The 19,974-nt window shown below is 37.3% G+C and overlaps 3 protein-coding genes and 1 long non-coding RNA gene across 4 annotated transcripts; 2 read left to right on the top strand and 2 right to left on the bottom strand.

Annotated features, from left to right (window-relative positions):
- Window positions 1-1,782: 1,782 nt before the first annotated feature.
- Window positions 1,783-5,242, bottom strand: LOC116302886 (small ribosomal subunit protein eS24). The gene is made up of 5 exons (XM_031712282.2): window positions 5,189-5,242; window positions 4,755-4,823; window positions 4,166-4,375; window positions 2,665-2,775; window positions 1,783-1,858 (listed from the first exon to the last, which is right to left on the bottom strand). The coding sequence occupies exons 1-5, from the start codon at window positions 5,189-5,191 to the stop codon at window positions 1,856-1,858; spliced, it is 396 nt and encodes a 131-aa protein (XP_031568142.1). The 5' UTR covers window positions 5,192-5,242; the 3' UTR covers window positions 1,783-1,855.
- Window positions 5,243-5,483: 241 nt separating this feature from the next.
- Window positions 5,484-6,427, top strand: LOC116302891 (uncharacterized). Its single transcript, XM_031712291.2, has one exon. The coding sequence runs from the start codon at window positions 5,484-5,486 to the stop codon at window positions 6,321-6,323; it is 840 nt and encodes a 279-aa protein (XP_031568151.2). The 3' UTR covers window positions 6,324-6,427.
- An 82-nt stretch (window positions 6,428-6,509) lies between these two features.
- On the bottom strand, window positions 6,510-11,471 carry LOC148905703 (synaptotagmin-C-like). The gene is made up of 6 exons (XM_089039968.1): window positions 11,453-11,471; window positions 10,461-10,551; window positions 9,503-9,746; window positions 8,179-8,611; window positions 7,967-8,087; window positions 6,510-7,527 (listed from the first exon to the last, which is right to left on the bottom strand). The coding sequence occupies exons 2-6, from the start codon at window positions 10,549-10,551 to the stop codon at window positions 7,217-7,219; spliced, it is 1,200 nt and encodes a 399-aa protein (XP_088896094.1). The 5' UTR covers window positions 11,453-11,471; the 3' UTR covers window positions 6,510-7,216.
- A 580-nt stretch (window positions 11,472-12,051) lies between these two features.
- Window positions 12,052-13,593, top strand: LOC148905702 (uncharacterized). The gene is made up of 2 exons (XR_016121707.1): window positions 12,052-13,315; window positions 13,461-13,593. It is a non-coding gene; the product is annotated as an uncharacterized LOC148905702 (long non-coding RNA).
- Window positions 13,594-19,974: the final 6,381 nt, after the last annotated feature.

Genomic DNA, 19,974 nt, shown 5'->3' with positions numbered 1-19,974 from the left:
GATCATGGGATTCGCTGCTTAGCATAGGTTTACTTGGCTTCGATGACCACCACCAAGTCCAGGGACAGACATCAACCTGGAATACTTCGAAGAAGCTCTTGAATGAGTTTAACCGACATGTGAAAAAGGTCAGCCAGGTGGTGTTGGAAGTCATGGGCGTGTCCTAAGGGCTCGAGCAAGTCCTAACACTGGCATCACAAGACCAGAGGTGGTTCGTGCTGGTATTCCATTCCCCTGCCCATGTATGTTGCATCCCTTAATGAATACGGTGGAAAAACCATGCGCGTTTGGAAAATGTGAGCCCGAGTTAGTTTCAAGGCTATACAGATGGGGTATTGGGGTTGATACGCTACACCTGGGACAATATATCTTGCGGTGACGTTTGGCATCCTGCTGTTAATTCCAGTAGAAAGAATCCGAGTGTCCAATAATGTGCGTCAGTGGAGAGGATGATAAAAGTTTGGCACTCGACTCAGATGGAGATATGATCATGGCGCAATTACCACAAATACAACAAACAGCATCTAGGTGTACATTACCGTTACCATGGTACTGGGCACTTGATAGAGCCTCCTTATACACCTCACTGTAAGAGAACTCTTATCATAAAGCGTACGGATGTTGGTCCACTGGGGGGGAGATGCGAAATCTCATTGTTTGCTCAAGAAAAGTCATGGGAAAATATTCTAGAGGTTTTCCATATGAACATAGTAAAGGACCAATGAAAAGTATTCTCTGAAAAACCATTGTCATTATATAGTTGTAGTGATGAAATATCAAGACAAAATGTTATGAAAAATATTTCCATAATTAAAATAAGCTGCTGTTACTAATAATACCATGTATTTACACGGAGAGCCTGAATGTACCACAGGGAGCCCGGCGTGGTGATGCTAAAATCGGTAAAACGATCACGTTTCATATGTTGAGACATTACATAATAATCGTAACTCAATACACCCTATACATACATGTACCAAGGTCACTATGTAATAGAACACCAGTGTTTGTAACGCGTAACTTAATACCGTGATAAATTCAAATACGTAATTGCATTACAAGTTCTAATTACGTATATATATATATTTGTAATAGGGGTGTATTGAGTTACGATTATTATGTAATGTCATCAACATATGAAACGTGATCGTTTTACCGATTTAGCATCACCAAGGCGGGCTCCCTGTGAATTTACCACTAAAATCAAGAATCAATGCTGGTTTAGAATAGACATCTATTGTAGGCCCACTAGTCTACTAATGCATATATTCTTACGTATATTGTTCTTGACAAACATGCCCGTAAAAACACTTCTATAGTCAAATAGACACACACAAAAAAATGGAACTAGGGTTTACTAATGTTTATTTAATATAGATATCGATGAAACACCAGGTTTTCTCTAGTGTCGAAAACTTGATATCTTTCACCAGTGGAAGATACCATATCTTTCACAGGTGAAGATATGGCTGTTGAATCGGCTAGCTATTTTAATAAAGAATTTTTGAGCTTTTGTTTTATTTAAGTTTCATTGATATCTATATAATAAACAGAACATTACATGGGCGCTTGGAGATACGAATTTTATCTTCTCGTGTTCAATTTAGATATCTCACTCGTTCGCTGCGCTCACTCATGAGATATCAATTGAACACTCGAAGATAAAATTCGTATCTCTGTGCGCCCATGTAACATCCTCTATATATTACTCTAATATCCATTTCACAGCCCCCTGGTCATAAGCTCAGAACTCAAAATTGAAAACTTTTATACAAGACTGTATTACTTTCAACTTTTTATTTATAACTCCACATTGAAGAATTTTACAAGCAGAAGGAACAAGTTGGAATACTTCTCACTAAAAAAGAAAACAATTAAAAAAAACATTAGAAATGACATTAGAAGAACATCAGAATTACAAATATTCACATTCTTTGTTTTAAAAGCATATATTTTACCTTACACTGTGTGTATATGGTCAAGAATAAATAAGAAATAGAGTCACATACGTGATTAAGAAAATTTGATTTTAAATTATTTTGTTTGAAAGGCCTTGGTTTGGTTGGCGGCCAATGTTAGAGCATACATTTGTTTAACTTTGTCCTAATATTCTATGGATATAGCGCTAATATTCTTTCATTTTTAAGAATGACTAGAACTCTTTAGCATGTTTTCCAATTTAAGACCACATGTTATTGTCAAAAGATTCTTTGCTTAAGTTGCATCCATATTCATGTGTCTTCTCATGTACAACCATTAAACAAAGAAATAATACTCTAGGGAATGACATGTGGTCTGAAATGGGGAACATCATACTCAAGGTAAATAATTTAATTGACACATATTTCACACACTAACATTAGTCAATCCCAGTTATTAAATCATTTAAAAATCAACGGCATTTATCAGTGGCATTTCTACAGAGTGGCTCTTCATCCACTGAAATTGCAATTGGGATTTACAAGTTGATTCTTGTGGAGGGAGAAAAACTAGATAACCTGCAGAGAAACCCTTTGAAGCACAAGAAAGAACTAACAAACAACTCTACTGACATATGACACCGTAATCAAGATAACGAGTGAAAGGAGAATTCATATGCATGCACCCAACATCAGGAAAACAGATACATTTAATAATATTAAATAACACCATAACTTTACTCACCTTCTTGCCAGCACCAATTTTTGACTTCTTTATTCCTCTGACCTTCTTCATTCTGTTTTTCCTTTCTTTGCGTTGTTTTCTAGAACTCTTTTCCCTTTCATAAAGGCCATGCTGTAAAACGAAGACAAAAGATGGTTTTTTAATAACATTTTCAAGAGCTAGTCAGGAGTCACCTCTGGGATGATCTAATAAGCCTGAAGCGAGATGACGTTTTACCCCCGACTCTATACCATAATAGTTTTTAAAAATCTTTCATATTAAAATTTTTGATTCCTTAGAGAATACAGGAACAATAGTCATAATTAAAGAACAAAAGCAATGTGAAAAGGATTATGGTCTAGAGACGGGGTAAAACGTCATCTCGCTTCAGGCTTATTCAGAACACAGGCTAAACTCATAAATCAAATTGGAAATTAGATTGAGAGGTTTTGGAGGGAGGAATACAATTTTAAGAAAGCCCTTAAATCATTGGAGAGACCTAACAAACACTACTCACATGTGATGGTGAGTCTAATAATCCAACCTGAATTATTTCTTAATTAATAAATTGTCTTGAAATTGAAAAATGAAGATAACCTTAATTTTTGGGTTGTTTAAATTTTCATTCCAAAATTCTTTAAATTTCCCCTCAAAAGGATTAGAACTTCGTGAACAGGCATGTATACATGTACGATCAATATTTGATAAGTACCATACAACATGGCCATACTGGAAAAAAATGTCATCTTCAAAAGGCTTATTTAAATAATTATAGCCTTTGACAATATGATGCATAAAGGAGGTCAATAAGTATATGGGTTTCTCCAGTGTGCAAAATAAAATAAATTCAATTATTGCAAGATCATATTATGTACACTCAGTAACTCCCATATTAGCAATCCTGTTAGGCATATGCAAAAATGGCCTAAATAAACTGTTGGGCTGAGGCGAATTGTTTGCTTAAATTCTGATTTTCTATCTTCACAAAAGGTCATAATCGTAATCATAAATGATGACACTGCAAAACTGAGGTATCATAAAGCCTGCGAAAATTGATCAGTGAAAAATAAAAAAATAAAAACATGCCCGCAACTGGAATAATAATAGAAAACACATGAATTATCATTATACGAAAAAAATAGCCGAGTAATAAAGAGAATGTAAGAAATGATGAGAAATTAAAGATAAAGAAAACGAAGAAAAATGCCTGAAAAGAGCTAGGTTTCAAGATCATAATGGGGGTTTAATTTATATAGTTTCATGCAGCAAAGTTTCTTTTTGTTTTTCCAACATGATTATTTTAAAATCCATTGTTGGTCTTGTATTAAATAAATGTTTGAGCTCCACTTTTTCATGTATTATGTCCGTTATTAAGCGCATATTAGCAACACTATTATTTTTTATTTTGTGACCTTTCTCAGTTCTGATTGGCTGACATAATGAAATCACAAGATTATATTTCATTTTGGTTTGTTTTACAAACTGCAGTAAGCCAGAGTAAACAACAAAGAACAAAACTTACTCTAGCAAGTCTGTATTTGGGTTCAAATTTCTTGAGGGCATCAAGGTTATCGTAGACTAAAGCAAATCCAGTGCTTCTTCCACCACCAAAAGCTGTTTTGAAACCAAAAGCAACAATAACATCTGCAGTAGTCCTGTACATCTTGGACAGCTTCTCTCTGATCTCAGACTTAGGGACACTGGCTCGGCCAGGATGAAGAATATCTACGACCTGAGACACACAAACACATTTCTTTGTTACACGGAATGTACTATACAACTAAAACATTACAGACTCTTGCTATAGGTTACCTTCATGAAGATTTGGAAAGCATAGTAAAAGAGCTTTAATAAATCTGGCTTTCTGATTGGTTGTTTGATCATGCTTTATCAGAGCATAAAGCACTTGCACTATCCAAAATAATAACTATCGTAATTTGTATTTATTTTAAATTATCACTCATTGTGCCATGTGCTCTCGTAAAGCAAGATCTACATAACAGCTTTTTTGATAAATAATAATTTCTATTACTTGTGGGACAGTTTGGTGTTGTAATATGTCATGTATGAACAACATATATATGTAATCAAATTTTTTTCGTGATACTTACCATTTGCTTTCGAGAAAGCAGGCGGTTGGTGAGGAATTTCCTCGTACGAATGGTAGCTGTTCCTTCGCTCTAAAAAATTAGAAACATCAATATTTGTAAACCTTTAATACTATCATGTGCACGACCGACTCGTGTCAAGCAATGCTTCTGGTAGAAAATATACTTCGAAAATCATAATAGCATATATCAATATATCAACTATTTTATTAAGAAAATAATCCTTAACAGACTGACAAAAAAAAATCATGATTTGGTCTTCGACGTACTACACATTTTACCTAAATTACTCCACTATAGTACGTTATATCAATCAAATGCAATAACTAACAATAAGATTAGACATTGGTAAGTGGCTGAGACGTGAAATTAGTAAGGACAAAGTATAGATGGCAGGGATTTAGAAGGATTATTTTTTAGTATTACAAGAAACCCACCATTTTGAATCGGAGGACTTTTCAAGAGAACGAGAACGAGTTTCAAAGTGAGGCTTGTAACCTGGCCACAGGAAGCCCAAACAAGGTTCCTGCATATTTGGTTTAGAGTTTATTAGGATACAAATAGATAAGTATATAACTGAAAAATTCGCTGTAAAAGCTTTTCCACTACAAATAACAACTGTAGTAAATGTCAAACTAAATGTATAAGTCAAACATTTTATTTTAAACATCCGCATCCTGAAACACACACATGAATCTTATTTGGGCACCCTGTGGTCTTTCAGGATTCAAAATGGCGGACGGAGAGAGGGAATCAACTGCAGACACAACACACAAGAAAAAGAAGAAAAAAACGACCAAAAAGAAGCCTGTTACATTCACAAAACCCTCCATAAGGAAGGATGAAAAGCTTATTAACAAATATCACGCTCTAAAGAAATTACAAGAAGCCGTTAAGAAAGACAGTCAACTTCCAAGTGAAAAGAAAGCTGTAAAACTGAACGAGTTGAATACAAAGTTGGAGAAACTTGGAGGAATCGATGCTTATCAAGAGGCTTCGCGACTTGGAGAAAAACGATATGGAGGCTTTAATAGTGCTAAATGGGTGTTGAAACAGCTGAAAGAGAATGGTATACATCCAGACAAAGATCATAAGTTTCGATTACTGGATGTTGGAGCCTTGTCTTGCAACTACACTAAGCAAAAATCGTGGATAGATTGTACATCAATAGATCTTAATCCTCAAAACCATATGATTATGAAGGCAGATTTCCTACAGATTGATTCTAAAGCATCGCAGTATGACATTGTAGTGTTGAGCCTTGTAATCAACTTTGAAGGTGATCCAGTCAAAAGAGGTGAAATGCTAAAACAGTGTACAAAAATCATAGCAAAAGATGGCTATCTCTTTGTGGTACTTCCTTTACCTTGTTTAATGAATTCTAGATTCTTCTCAAAGGAGTTGTTTTTGAGTATGACACAAAGTCTTGGTTTTAAAAGGATAGCACAGCACAGCTCTCGACGACTGTATTTTGTTATGTTCAAGAACACTGCTAATGTCAATTTCAAATCATTTCCACGAAAAATCACAAGAAAAGGTGGTGGACATAATAACTTTGTAATTGTCCTATAAGATTTGATGAATGATCCTGTTATCTTTCAAGATTATGGAGGGAAATTACTTTAGGTGTATAGTGGAAACACCCACCTTCCCACAGCAATGACCATTGCACAGGCATTTTGCTCCCCTTTGCCTCCATCATTGCACTGTCTCCAATGCTGGAGGTGGTTGGGAGTGACTATCAAATTAGAATCAAAATTTACTATTCAACAGTGCGACTTTATTTGGTTTTGTAAGTTGTGTGTAAAAACTTATTCTCGGAGGTCCCCTGTATTGTTAATGTATTTAAAGCTACTAAGAGGAAGGAGTACTGCATGGATTCTGAGTTGTAAAACAGCACATACCTTTTGAGAACCTTGCTTTACTTTTTCATACCCCTTTAAAATTACTACCTTTTGTTTGACATCCCCACCCAAGACAATGCTCTTTTTTAAAATGCTGTTTTCCCCTCAAAATCCACATGCTCCCTCCAACCCCCCCTCCCCTCCCCCCACAAATATTGAACTGTTTTATTGAACTTATATTTTCATGTCACATGATTTTTGTAAAGCTCTATGTATTGCTCCCAATTAGAGATCAATAACTTTGACCACATAACCCGAGTATCAGGCTCCCCTCCCCTTCCAGGGCCTGCTACTCAGGTTATTGATCACACAGAACAGAGATATATTTATGTATTTCACATTAAAAAAATTAAAATCGTATAGCCTCAAAGTATACAATTTTGAAAACATGAGACTAATAATATGGAAGCCATGGATAGGTTAAAACAATGGACACAAAAGAAAGGTGGGGCCGTTTCTCTGTTTGCCTCATTGCAATAAGACAATTAGAAGGAGTAGCATGCAAGGAGCCTAGATCTTATTAGTTAGGCTAAACTATGTATTTCACTGTATCAAACAAAGTCAAATAAGAGTATGCCACTTGGCTATATTACTACGAGCGAAATCAAGCATCTCTTTCCAGTGTTCAAGGCCCTCTCCTGTGGAATACATGTAGGGCCCTACTATAGAACGCCCTATGAGTTTTTTGGCCCCTTTGAGTCTTGGAGCATTAATCACTGATACAACGAGACTAACGCGTTCCAAGCATGCTGGTGGAATTGTAAAGACAAAGGCTTCGTTGTAGACAGGATTACAAGTCCTTTTACAGATGGCTGTTTTCTTTTTTCTGCAAGTTTTTCCTCCCATAACCATTGACACTTTGACATAAGGATCTAAATGAAAAATATGAAGACGTTATTTTCAATTTAACTTAAGCGGTGATGAGTTCATATCATTCTCTTGAGAATCAGCTTCTTTGTTTGGATTGTACCCCTATACATGTGTAACCGATAAACAATGGAATAATACTCTAGGAAATAACACGTAATTAAGGCGGGGAAACCAAGTTACGCCCAAGGTAAAGCTATCTATTCTAGGTAGAATACCCTTTACAGTGCTTGTCAATAGCACGCGCGAAATCGTTGTCGCGACGAACTAGGTTTTGGTAGATGTCCATCTAAAATTGAAAACTTCATCTTTTTTTTCGACGATGTCACGTAAACACTAAGATTGACGTAAACCATATTTTATCGCAACGACTTCACGCATGTGATATCGCGCTGTAAAGACAGGAAAATATGACTGTTTTTTATGATGATGATTGTGACATACATAGTTCACCATGTTCACCCTCTATTCTTAGATTTCTTGCTTTCACAATGGCTATCGTCAAGCGACTTGCGGTGGGAAGGAACTGAAGACTAAAATTAATTTCTCCTTTTGGAAAGGCAACCTAATAAAAAATCAAAATAATAAGAACTTGGTCATAAATTATGTTTTATTGTATTTGTTATATATTTTTGAGCCGTCGTGCTTTGATTCACCTTAGGATCTTCCTCGCAAACATCCATCCATATTTCATTGATATCATCACTCATTAAAAATTCAATATCCGTCAAATTATACATCACGTGACCAATGACTTGTTGACGTGAGAAGCGATCATAGTCGCAGACAGTAAACTTCAATGTCCGCGTGTGTAAGTCTCTTTCTGGTACAAGAAATACAAAATCTTCGAAAAATTCTGGATTCGAAGTGCGGTGTCTAATCTTAGATTGCACCCTTTGGCGTTTGTCAGGCAGCAGACATATCTTGACGTAAGGCGTGGCTGTAACATTTTCGCCTTTTGGTGTCAGTCGAGTTGCTCTAATAAGTTTCACTCTAAGTTTCTCTGAATATTTGTTGTAGTTGACAGAAAAACATAAACGTCCGGGTCCCATGTATGGAGATCCAGGGAGACGTGCATCTTCGTAAGACCTACAAGAGGACAAAAAATCCCACTTGTCATTTGTATATAATAGTTATACAATGCTTTCTCGTGACACACCATGGAATATCCCACTTGTCACTTGTATATAATAGTTATACAATGCTTTCTCATGACACACTATGGAATATCCCACTTATCACTTGTATATAATAGTTATACAATGCTTTCTCATGGCACACCATGGAATATCCCACTTGTCACTTGTATATGATAGTTATACAATGCTTTCTCATGACACACCATGGAATATCCCACTTGTCACTTGTATATAATAGTTATACAATGCTTTCTCGTGACACACCATGGAATATCCCACTTGTCACTCATATATAATAGCTCTACAATGCTTTCTGATGACACACCATGGAATATCCCACTTGTCACTCGTATATAATAGCTCTACAATGCTTTCTCATGACACACCATGGAATATCCCACTTGTCACTCGTATATAATAGCTCTACAATGCTTTCTCATGACACACCATGGAATATCCCACTTGTCTCTTGTATATAATAGTTATCTAATGCTTTCTCGTGACACACCTTGAAATATCCCACTTGTTTCTTGTATATAATAGTTATACTCACCTGAAGTATTTTGTGTCCACTAGAAAATACAAGTGCATCATGGGAAATTCCATGGTATGCCAATCAAAACTCACGATGGTATTATAGGACGTTTGCAAGATGGCGTCATTTGACTCTCACTACCATAATGCTTCGCGAAAAAAAATGTAAATTTTTATTCCATCATGAGAATAGTTATAAGACGATTGGTGCTAATCAACGGAATAGTAGTCTGCTAGTAGAGGTCAATGACGCTATCATGCAAACGTCCTATATATTTGATAACTATCATACATACAACATACTTACAGGTATATGTTGGGGTCTAGAAAGTTCGAATCTCCTGGCTGTGGAAATATTTCTTCAATCAGGGAAGATGTCGAAGAGGCACTTGATAATGTCGGGACAGGAAGATAAACGGTAGGAATATGGAACCTTTCTATATCTTCTGGCGATGCCGAGCGTTTTTGCATTTTTTCTCTTAGCCGTTTGAAAATTAGATACGAAACAGCCAAGACCAATACTGAACCCACGACACCTGCGGTTACTGCAACTAGAACAAAATAAGAAACGAGTATATGAAACCTGATTGAACACGAGCCTTTTTGAGAATGATGAGGTTTAATCATTACTCGTGTACTTAGCGTGGTAGTAGATGTAATGCGCAATAGATCATTTTTATGAATGTCGCGCAGTATAAAATAATATATTATTATTAAAATCATTAGTAATTATTATTAAGACCAGAGAAGCCATAGAAAATTCTCGTGGTGAGAGCAACACGTCAAAGAAACTCAACCCGTATTATGTGGTGTGAACTACACAGCGATGTGGGACTGAAGGGTCACGGAAACTTATTCCAAAACATTAACAGCTCAAGCACGGAGGGTCAGAAAAAAACCTCTGCTCGCAGGGTACCAATATCGAGACTGTCGTAACGTAAACAGTGGTCAATGACGTAAACAATTAACAATTTCAATAACATTCACATCAATAAGAAAATCTATATTCTAGAATTTCTATATTCTGTCGTCCAATAGATGGTGTTCTAGTCATTTAAATCTGTCCACAGTTTCTAGTTGAGCTGGCTCATTTTTTACGCGACTTGGAGTTGTGAAAGGCTTGTATGGCACTCTTCTTCAGCCGTTTCATCTAAGGCTCGTAATTTACTTATTACGCATGTTCTCATTTAAATATAGTTAGATTTAGAACTTTCTTGAAACTTCTCTTTCAGTGAATTGCTTGACTTGCTACAAAATCTGCTTACCCCACATGGGAAGGGAGTCTTTGTGATTCGTTAATCTCCCCCTTGCTGTTGGCACAGGATAACTCATTTCTCTAAACACCGCCTTGTCCATCTGTAAGACATAAAATAGATATTGTATATTTTTTACTCTTCAAGCAAACTATGAATGAATGAACACTTTTATTTAAACAGGGTAATCCCTTCAGTTACATGGAATGTATATCTGCTATCAATAGGAGCCCTAATAAATATAAGATAATAAATAATTTAGGTTAAAAGCTAAAATATGAATCTATAGTAATAAAATCCAAAGTATGTTAATAAGATCTAAAATATAATACTAAGGCCGAGGTTAGACGTCGACCCCACATGCCCCGAATCCAACGCAAACGAGAACTAGTGATTAATGGTAGAAACATTGGGCATCATTTTAATTTGGAGTCCAATATCAAAGACTTCCTGTTTGAGCTCCGTCTGAGAAGGCACGAGATCACAGACAATAAAGCAATGGGTTCAAATGAACTATATAAAATGCATAGGCAGTCTACGTATATAGTTTATTCTATTAGAGCGGTTTTCGTATGAGTGCGAAACGATACGGCAAATTGGCGGCCGTACTGTACCCGTACCGAACAGTAACCGCAACTACCGTATGCTCCCCACTCATACGATAACCATCTTGCAAGGATAATGTTTCATTCTAGCAATTGCAATAACAATGGTGCAGAATGGTAAAAATAACTATTAGTTAAAGACAGATAATGATAATTTATAAATGATAATGATAATGATAAATAAGCTTAAGGAGTTCGTTAAATATAATTTTTAATATTTTTCACACTGATATGAGGCTAACTCTCTGAGTAAATGAGTCTATAGTCAAAGAACACAGTGGTATTTTAGGAATTCGAAAAAAGGCTAAAATGAAACTTAAAGTTTCAGTTTCAAAGTTAGAATTGATAGAAAGCTTAAAAGCTTTTAAAACCCCAAAAATCCCTACATGTTACTTTTACCTCACATATATTGTTGGAGTATTGAGGCGTATCCACAAGCTAAAAATAACCGGGATTGCTGCGTAAGGGAATTACGTGTTGAAGAACATTCGAATCTTCATTAGTAGACAACAACTTCCATTCCTCTTCAATTTGTTCCTCGTGAAATCAAAAAAGTCCGAAGCAATACTTAATCTAGAACTTCATTAGAAAATATCTAAATTTATAAATTATGAAAATAATGATTATAAGTACGTAAAAGTACAGGAATAAATTGTTGATGACGAAATCAGAAAATCGTTGAATTGAAAGCGAGTGTTCGCAAAAAGCAAAATCGTGTCCAGCAAAGCATCATACGAGAAAGAAATAAAAGAAGCAGAAAATATATCGTAAAATAATCTTACTGTTTGTTATCGTCTTGTACTTCCAAACTTTCCGCTTTCTGTTCAAGTGGTTGACTCATTGTTAACGCCGCAAAAATAGAATATCTACGACAAAGCTATTGCTAAACGTTTTACCGTATTTCAACTAAAAGCCAGCCAAGGGGAATTAAACCGCCTCAGTGAAAATATGATCGTTTTCTGCTGACGACAATATATTTGACGTCATTAGTTGATGTTAAGATCACTGTCCAGAAAGTCTGAGTCAATATCGAGTAAAACGTTTTTCCGCAATCACAACGCAGTGATATTGTTTTCAAGTCTCCTTTTAACGATCGAAGAATTGAAGATGGGATCTTGGCAGATTGAGCTTCGATAAGAGTAAAGAGAAGTTTTCGTAAAGCCTTAAACTGGAAGCTGAGCTTGTCTAACGGCACGATAAACAACTCTCACAAAACTCGTCTTACCTCAAACGATGTAGCAGCAAGTTTAGAACGGACATGACATTTGTTTTCACATCAATAACTTACTATTAAGAATCTAAGCAGTTGATTCCCCGGCTGGCAAGCTCGTGCTCGACAAGATACCTGTTACTGTGTGTGAAGGATACCATGTATTACAGACATCTGTCCTAGGGCGTTCTCTTTATATAATCACCCTATAACAGACATATCATGGGAAGTAGTAATTTTAGTCCTGCCACATTTGAGTCAAGAAATGTCAACACGAGCAGGCTTATTTTGTACCTGTGAGGTGGTAGATGCAGAAACTAATGACAAACACTTTACAAATGAGATCCCCAGCTTGCCGGCGATGGGGGAGATGAATATAAATTAAGCTATCTTGAAAAAAAAATGAAAAAACACAAGTTAAAAAAAGCCTTCACACCCATCGATAACCTGAAACAACCTCTGGGTTGATTTAAGTCAAGGCATGGCTAATTAAAGACGGACTCACAGATCCTGCAACAACCTCGGGGCTGATCAAAATTTTAGGCTACAGGGCTGTAACTCACAGGATAGAATTCGAACTTTGTGGGGGAATTTGTGGAGGGAAAAAAATGGAGAACCTTGGGGAAAATCCTCGCTGTGCAACCCATCAAACTCTACCGATTCACCGTGAGATGCCGAGTCCAAAAATTGAACCCCAGACCCCAGAGGTGTGAGGCGAGCACAAACCTGTAGTTGGAGCGCGCCTTATCGGTTTCTATATTTGGTTTACCGTTTGCTTTTAATACACTTGAATTGAAGTGTCGGTCTGTTACAGGGAGGACAATAACTTCATCGTACCTTAAGAAATTACCTAAAACTAAAGTAACTTTACCTCTACCTTTAGTTTGGGGGAGATTGAATGCAAAAATCATGGGATTTGATTAAAAAGTCAATCTGGGCTATGACGTAGTTCGAAGTATGTTCAGCAAGTCTTTGTTAACAGTTCTGGAAACGGCGTAACGACTGGTGAGCTTACACGGAATCAAGAAGCAAGCTGTTGTCAAATCTTTACCGTATGTCTGGTAACATCTCAATATCATATATCAGCCTAAACTTTTACGACTGACTTAGGTAGAATTCAAACCAAATTAATTTACAAAGATACATGCATGGTGTTTCCGACCTACCTTTGGTTATATTTTCATTTTTTTTCTATAGGTACATCTGTACAACTACTGCAAACTCACACGAAACGGTCAGGATTACTTTCTAGATCCGTTTTGATTTAACTTCACTTCACTGCCAATTGAAAAAAATGAATGATGACATTAAATCATGTTTCTAAAATGCTTCCAGTAATTACGAATACTCCTGACACTTACTTTCATGTTCAGTTCTGTATGCTCTAATCTTAACCAAGTGAAGTATTTTTTAGCTAAAATCCAAAACTAAACTCACGACTCATGATATGTAATCTGTATTATATTTTTTAGCGCTGCTAGCGTCGAGATTGAATTATTTTAAATGTTCAGGTGTTCCTGATATACTATACTCGCTTTCTCGACTCGTCAAAACAACCTTAGCTATTCTTGGGTCAGTAGACATTCGTGTTCGATTCGTGTTTTATGAATTGAGTGTTGTAAATAGTGAAGACTGTAGTGGTGTCAGTGCGTGTGGAGCGATGCTCACAGAAGACTCCCGTACGGAGGATGATGGTCGTAATAGAGTTTGCACTGCACTGTATTGTGTTGGCCTTTGAGGCATAAACGCTGTTGAGCTGATCAACATTCAACTGTCATGACCTGCTATCTCTAAAAATAATTGACGTGCAATGGTGGATGAGAGTCAATAAGTACCCTCGATCAATATCGAGCCTTCCAAAAATAATTCAACACAATATTAATAACACAATCCGACCCCTTCTCAAAGTTATGACATCGGAAAATAGAACCAATGTTAAGTTTTAGATCCTTTCATTAGTTTCGACTCTTCAAAATTTTTTTAAAAGCAACTTCCTTGAGCTTGTCAATTCGAAGATCAACTGTACCTCAATAATAGGATTCACTCAAAGAGATTATTCTGTACGTCGTTATATATTTGTCATGCAACTCGATAATCATCAATACTATATACTACATCAATGATATACCTGCACTTTCGGTCTCTTCGTACAGCGGGTACGTATTAAAAGAGTAACACTATTTTTTATTTATTATTTGGAATGACGTAGTAACGAAATATCTCCAAGTTACCTTTGCTCACAATCCCAGTGATCAAAATCCAATCGATACCCTGAAACAACCTCTCAGCTACTCCACCCTTGAATTCATTTTTCAATAACAATGATAGTGAGCATGATGGCACGCTCAAGTGTGGTACATACACCCTGGTTATCAAAGTTTTTTCCTCGTAGCTTCTTCTCGATACAAGGCTTTTCCTCATTTGTTATAACAACTACTTTACTAGTACTACTTTATCAACTACTTGCAACATGTTGCTCAGGCTATAACATTATATACCTACACAATGATAATTTTTTTAAATGGCAAACCTGATGTACTATTATTTGGTCCCTAACTTGGAGTCACGAAGTTGAATCAACTTCTAATGATCTTTCTCATTAATCGTTTTACTTCAGCTATACACTGAATCGAAATTTGGCGACCAATTGTTATATTGTTGTAGATTGACTAGCCTCTCTTACATGTGAAAATACAACATTATGATATACAAATATAACGTTTGTGTACTCACTGACTTTAAAGGTCTAGCGATCTTCTGTTTTTCTTCCAAACATTATTTCTTGAACTGTCTTCTCAATTCTAGATGATTTGCATCCAACGACCATCATGGTTTGCCATCTAGAAGATTGTTAACCACTTACTATATATACCTAAAAACATGTCTATTTTTACGAGTACAATAGTTATTACAATACTCAAACAGCATTTTCAACCCTCTAGTAGCTATGGCAAAGCGTCTTTCTTGAGTGGAACCCGATACTAAAGACGCTCATATTGTGACCCGTGCATGACCAGCGAAGCATCCAACACGCGGATCGATGAGAAATCCCGTCACGTTTTTTGTTCTGTCATTGAGTACACTTTGAAACCATGATAAACTTGTCTTAATCAAAAACAAATAGGGTAATCATATTGATGTTTTTGAAGTAGACATCACTTTTACTATTATAAGTACCGTAATCCAATAAGAAGTGTTTATGTTACACTATTAATAGCAACGTTAGTGTCAACAGCAGCTTTGTCAAGTATCACCATCCTCCTTCGTTTGTTATATATTTATATTTCAAGTCTTTCAAAACGGAGTATTTAAAACAAAGAATCAGTAACAGAGAATCTCATTCTACGACATACACAAGCCGTGACTTAAATATATTCAAACTAAGAAACTCGAGTTCTAACTGTCCTACTGTTATAGTATAGTTATGCTCAAAATGATCAACTTTAAGGACTGTAAAACCAGCTAAAACTAGCTGTTTACTTACCTGCAAATAAACAAGAACCTTTGATCAAGAAAGCGTCAATGTTATCACAGACGTTCAATTCATTCATTCCTCGTGGTATTTTTGTGGGCGAGTTGTTGGTCGGGCACATCCTCCGGAAATACTTCAAGATGATAACATTCTGAATTCTAAATAAAGTTATTCTTTTCAGTTCTTTCAGAATTACATAATCATATGTGTTTATTATCGCATAATTCAGAAAATATAATGAGTCATAGCTGGAAGGATTTCTTGTGGAAGCATATTATCAAAATGAAGTAATGTAAATGAAGTTCTGTCAAGCTTTGAGCAGCCGCTAGGGACAACCTGTTATGATGTCATACAAGGCGGTTGTTTCCGTGACAAAGCAAGACGCCCGAGAGAAGATTATATTCCAATTTCATCATTTTAAAAGAATGTACTGTCTGTGTCAATGAAAAACTAATTTATTAACCAAGACTCGACAAGATGACAGTCATGCATCTTGATCAGCAAGGCAGACTTGTACTTCATTGAAGGTTCGAATCATCATTATCATCACCACCTTCATCATTATCATCACCTTCATTATTATCATCATCACCATCATCAGACTCATCACCTAAGCAAGACACACATCACCAATCAGGAGCACAGCAGCACCGGAACAGAGCAGCAGCACATAATCAGCACAGGAATCAGCACAGCAGCACACAGCACCATCATCACCGGAAGCAGACATCACACCGAAGCAGAGCAGGAGCAGCACAGCAGCAGCGGAAGCAGCAGCACCAGCACCAGCAGCAACCGGAGCAGGAGCAGCAGCACCGGAAGCAGAGCAGCAGCACCAGCACCAGAGCACGGGAGCAGGAGCAGCACACCGAAGCAGAGAGCAGCAGCACAGCAGCACCGGAAGCAGTAGCAGCACAGCACAGCAGCACCGGAGCAGGAGCAGCAGCAGCAGCACACCAGCAGCACCATGCAGCACATCACACACACATCAGCACCGAAGCAGGACAGCACACACGAGCAGGAGCATGAGCATCACACCTAAGCAGTACAGCACATCACCAGCATCACCTGTAACATATCATCATCACCAATCACCATCACACCTTGATCATCATCAGAGCATCATCATCATCACCTTAATCATCATCATCATCATCATCACCTTAATCATTATCATTATCATCATCACCATCATCATTATCATCATCATCACCACCATCATTATCATCATCATTATCACCACCACCACCATTATCATCATCATCATCACCACCACCATCACCATCATTATCATCATCATCACCACTACCATCATAACCTATAAACATGCATGCATGACTATATTATCTACACTGTATTAATAGACTGATAGTCTGTAGTATAATAGAGTGAAGGCATTTAACCCGTGAAATAAAAATACTAGTCAACGTGTAATGGTCAAACAGACACAAAAGAAAACAATTAGGGTCTACTAATGTGTATTAGGAGGGACCGCCCTGGAGCATATTGAAAAGTGGGAGGGGCTGGCATTTGAAAATTAAGCATATTCTCAATTAAATTTGGGGGGGTGGGGGAGTTTTTTATTTATATTCGTATTTTTGGCGCAAAAAGTGGGGAGGCTGCAGCCACCCCTCCCCCCGGCTCCACGGTCCCTGATTAGTCTAATATCTATTTCACGGGTTTAATGACTTCACTCTAATCATAGGAATCTATAAAGATCGTGCAATTTGAAAACGGCACTCTCAAAGGCTTACTTTAAAAAAAGTTCGTTGTCTATAGCGTCTATACACAATGAAAAATGATAAACAGCAAAATATAGTAAATTTATGAATTAATCCTTGGACGTCAATTAAATTATTGTCAAGTGAATATATCTAATTCTACTCTAACTAGAGGCTACATTAGCGCATGATTTGATTAGCAATGCCCAGGGTAATTGAAATCACTCTAGTTTACGGGAATATAGCTATATGATCAATAATCATAGGTCAGTCTAACCCATTATCTTTAGGTCGTCGCTGATAATGATTGGTTAGTTGGGGAGGGCAGGGATCGGCTATTTAAATTCTATGACGTCAAACAAATTCCCGACTATTCATGAAGTTACGCGCACGCGCCTATGTGCGCATATGGAATACGTGCGTTATAAATATTAAAGTTATTATTCATTAAAGTTGAAAAAGGAAAGTGGAAAAGTACCCATTGTTGTGTTACACTACATGTTAATTCCCCAAACAAAACCAGCTGTGGTTACTGCAAGGTTAGCGAGTTAAAAAAATGGAAATTTGATGATGAGAACTATGACTCGCAAAGATAATAGTATTTTATCCTCACTGCATACTCATTACCGAGACACGGGAATTAAGATATGGAAGGTGACCGCGACTGCTGCCAATGAGCGTGCGAAAAGCATGCGATGCGTCGTCAACCGTCACCAGGGAAGGTGGGTGGGGTGAATTTGTATGGGAATAAATAGGTTTTGGTGTTTAGGAATTAATTTTGGGTATACACTTATTTCGATAAAGTTAGTCACCTGAAAACCCATAAAGCTGAGGCCGACCAGGATTATGGGTAGATTCATTTTACACGTTCAACGGCCTGATAACGGTTTACGGACTTGCGAATCTTTTACCGGTTACAGTCTCACCTCTTCTGACCATCATCGAGCTGAAGTTTGTATTAAAAAAGCTTTGTATATATATGCTTTTTTGATATGAAAAGTTTCCCATGATGCTTAGTGGTCTCAGCTTTCTTGGTTTTTGGTGACTAACTTTATTGAAATAAGTGTATATCTGCCGCGGAAATGCCAAAAGTAGAAAGCGAAAACAAACCGAGACAGCAAAAGTAAATACGTGCGATACATGGACCGACAAGAACGCGAGAAATGAAAACAGCTAGGACCGGACACGTAAAGACAAAGGCGCACTCAAGGGAAATAACACCGCGATACTAAATGAACTAACGAGGTAAACAAAAATAGGGTAATAGAGTGAACCAAGCCATGACACTAATTCCAACACTAGATGAAAAAGGGCGAATAGAAAAAACTAAGCGCAAAACCCAACTTAAACTAAGGGTCGAAATGCGTAGAGCCCGAAGGAACGCGTGCGAAAACGAAACTAACTGTAAAGAATGGCGATAGAACTATAGGAAAAGTAAAGAAAAAGAACCGGGCAAGTAACATACTAAAAATATTTAAAATATACAAAAATAACTGACGCGTAAAGAGCTAAACGAGAATATGAGGTGGAGCGAACAAAGCCGTGACACCAAACTAACTTAGACTTATACAGCATAAAGACGAGTTCAACCAGGGCAACTGCGAAACTGCTAACTAAGGAGATAGCCATTAAACTAGGGGGGCAGTAAACGCAGAAGACTACTAATCCACAACGCAATAGGACGACGTACGAAGTCCGGCTCCCAAACTTATTTATACCTCATTGGGTGGGTTTCCTACTTCAACTGCTGGTTCTTGAGAAGCGGCTGGTGCAAATCCTGCCGGTGCTGCTAAAGCTGGAGCGACTGGTGCTGGGATGGTGGGCATTGGGCCAGGAAGAGGAGGTATGTTAGCCATGTTAGCTGGTGGCGGTTGGATGAGGGAATCTTCTACAACTGAGGCTCTCCTTAAGCAGCTTCCGACGGAATGATTCAAGGATCTGGGTGTGGCGCTTATATATGCAGGGGTCGCAAAGCATTACACCTACACTGCGCAAACTCCAATGCCCATATATGGGGGGTTGCTAGATTCCTACGTGACACACTAATTATGTATGCAGTGAGAATAGAGCTGATGAATAAGTTGAATACTAATTCTAAACGAATTTCACAGTGCAAGTAAATAGTGTGTAAGTGAATATATGCATATGAAAAAGTCAGATGAAATTAATTAGATCGAATTTACTATGATGCACGTTCCGTTTAGTTTTACCAAACGCATCCCACATGGAAAGGAATGAGTATGCGTTTAAAGCCATCAGAATCACATTCAAAATGTTGAGTTTGCTGGTCATAGCAAGGGGTTAATCATCTACGGTCTAGGGGCCGACTAACCTCTCCCTTAGGCTTCGACCGAGCTTCCTGATCAGTCTGTAAATCTTCGGATAGCGGTGTCGGGGTCGAAATCTCCGGCGTAGCCGTAAATGATTCGCGCTGCCATACGACGGTTCAGCACTCGATGTCTGGAAGTATGGTCCTGGTTTAGTAAATCAAAAAGTAAAAATCCTAAATTCATGTTTC

This window comes from Actinia tenebrosa, unplaced genomic scaffold, assembly GCF_029948245.1.
Source record: "Actinia tenebrosa isolate PJP-AT-01 unplaced genomic scaffold, QUT_ActTen_1.0 PGA_scaffold7__59_contigs__length_16204524, whole genome shotgun sequence".
Classification (NCBI taxonomy): Eukaryota; Metazoa; Cnidaria; class Anthozoa; order Actiniaria; family Actiniidae; genus Actinia; species Actinia tenebrosa.
The sequence above is the reverse complement of the archived record's forward strand: the minus strand, read 5'-3'. Positions and strand labels throughout refer to the sequence as shown.

Bases quoted from the DNA above. Each gene is read 5' to 3' on its own strand.
- LOC116302891 (XM_031712291.2), top strand. From the start codon at position 5,484: ATGGCGGACGGAGAGAGGGAATCAACTGCAGACACAACACACAAGAAA.
- LOC148905703 (XM_089039968.1), bottom strand. From the start codon at position 10,551: ATGGACAAGGCGGTGTTTAGAGAAATGAGTTATCCTGTGCCAACAGCA. The intron at 8,612-9,502 runs GTAAGTATGTTG...GTCCTCTTGTAG, and splicing joins CTAGACCCCAACATATACCT to GTCTTACGAAGATGCACGTC. The intron at 8,088-8,178 runs GTGAATCAAAGC...ATTTTTTATTAG, and splicing joins TTTGCGAGGAAGATCCTAAG to GTTGCCTTTCCAAAAGGAGA.
- LOC116302886 (XM_031712282.2), bottom strand. The intron at 4,376-4,754 runs GTAAGTATCACG...TGTGTGTCTCAG, and splicing joins TGCTTTCTCGAAAGCAAATG to GTCGTAGATATTCTTCATCC. The intron at 2,776-4,165 runs GTAAGTTTTGTT...TTCGTTTTACAG, and splicing joins CCAAATACAGACTTGCTAGA to CATGGCCTTTATGAAAGGGA.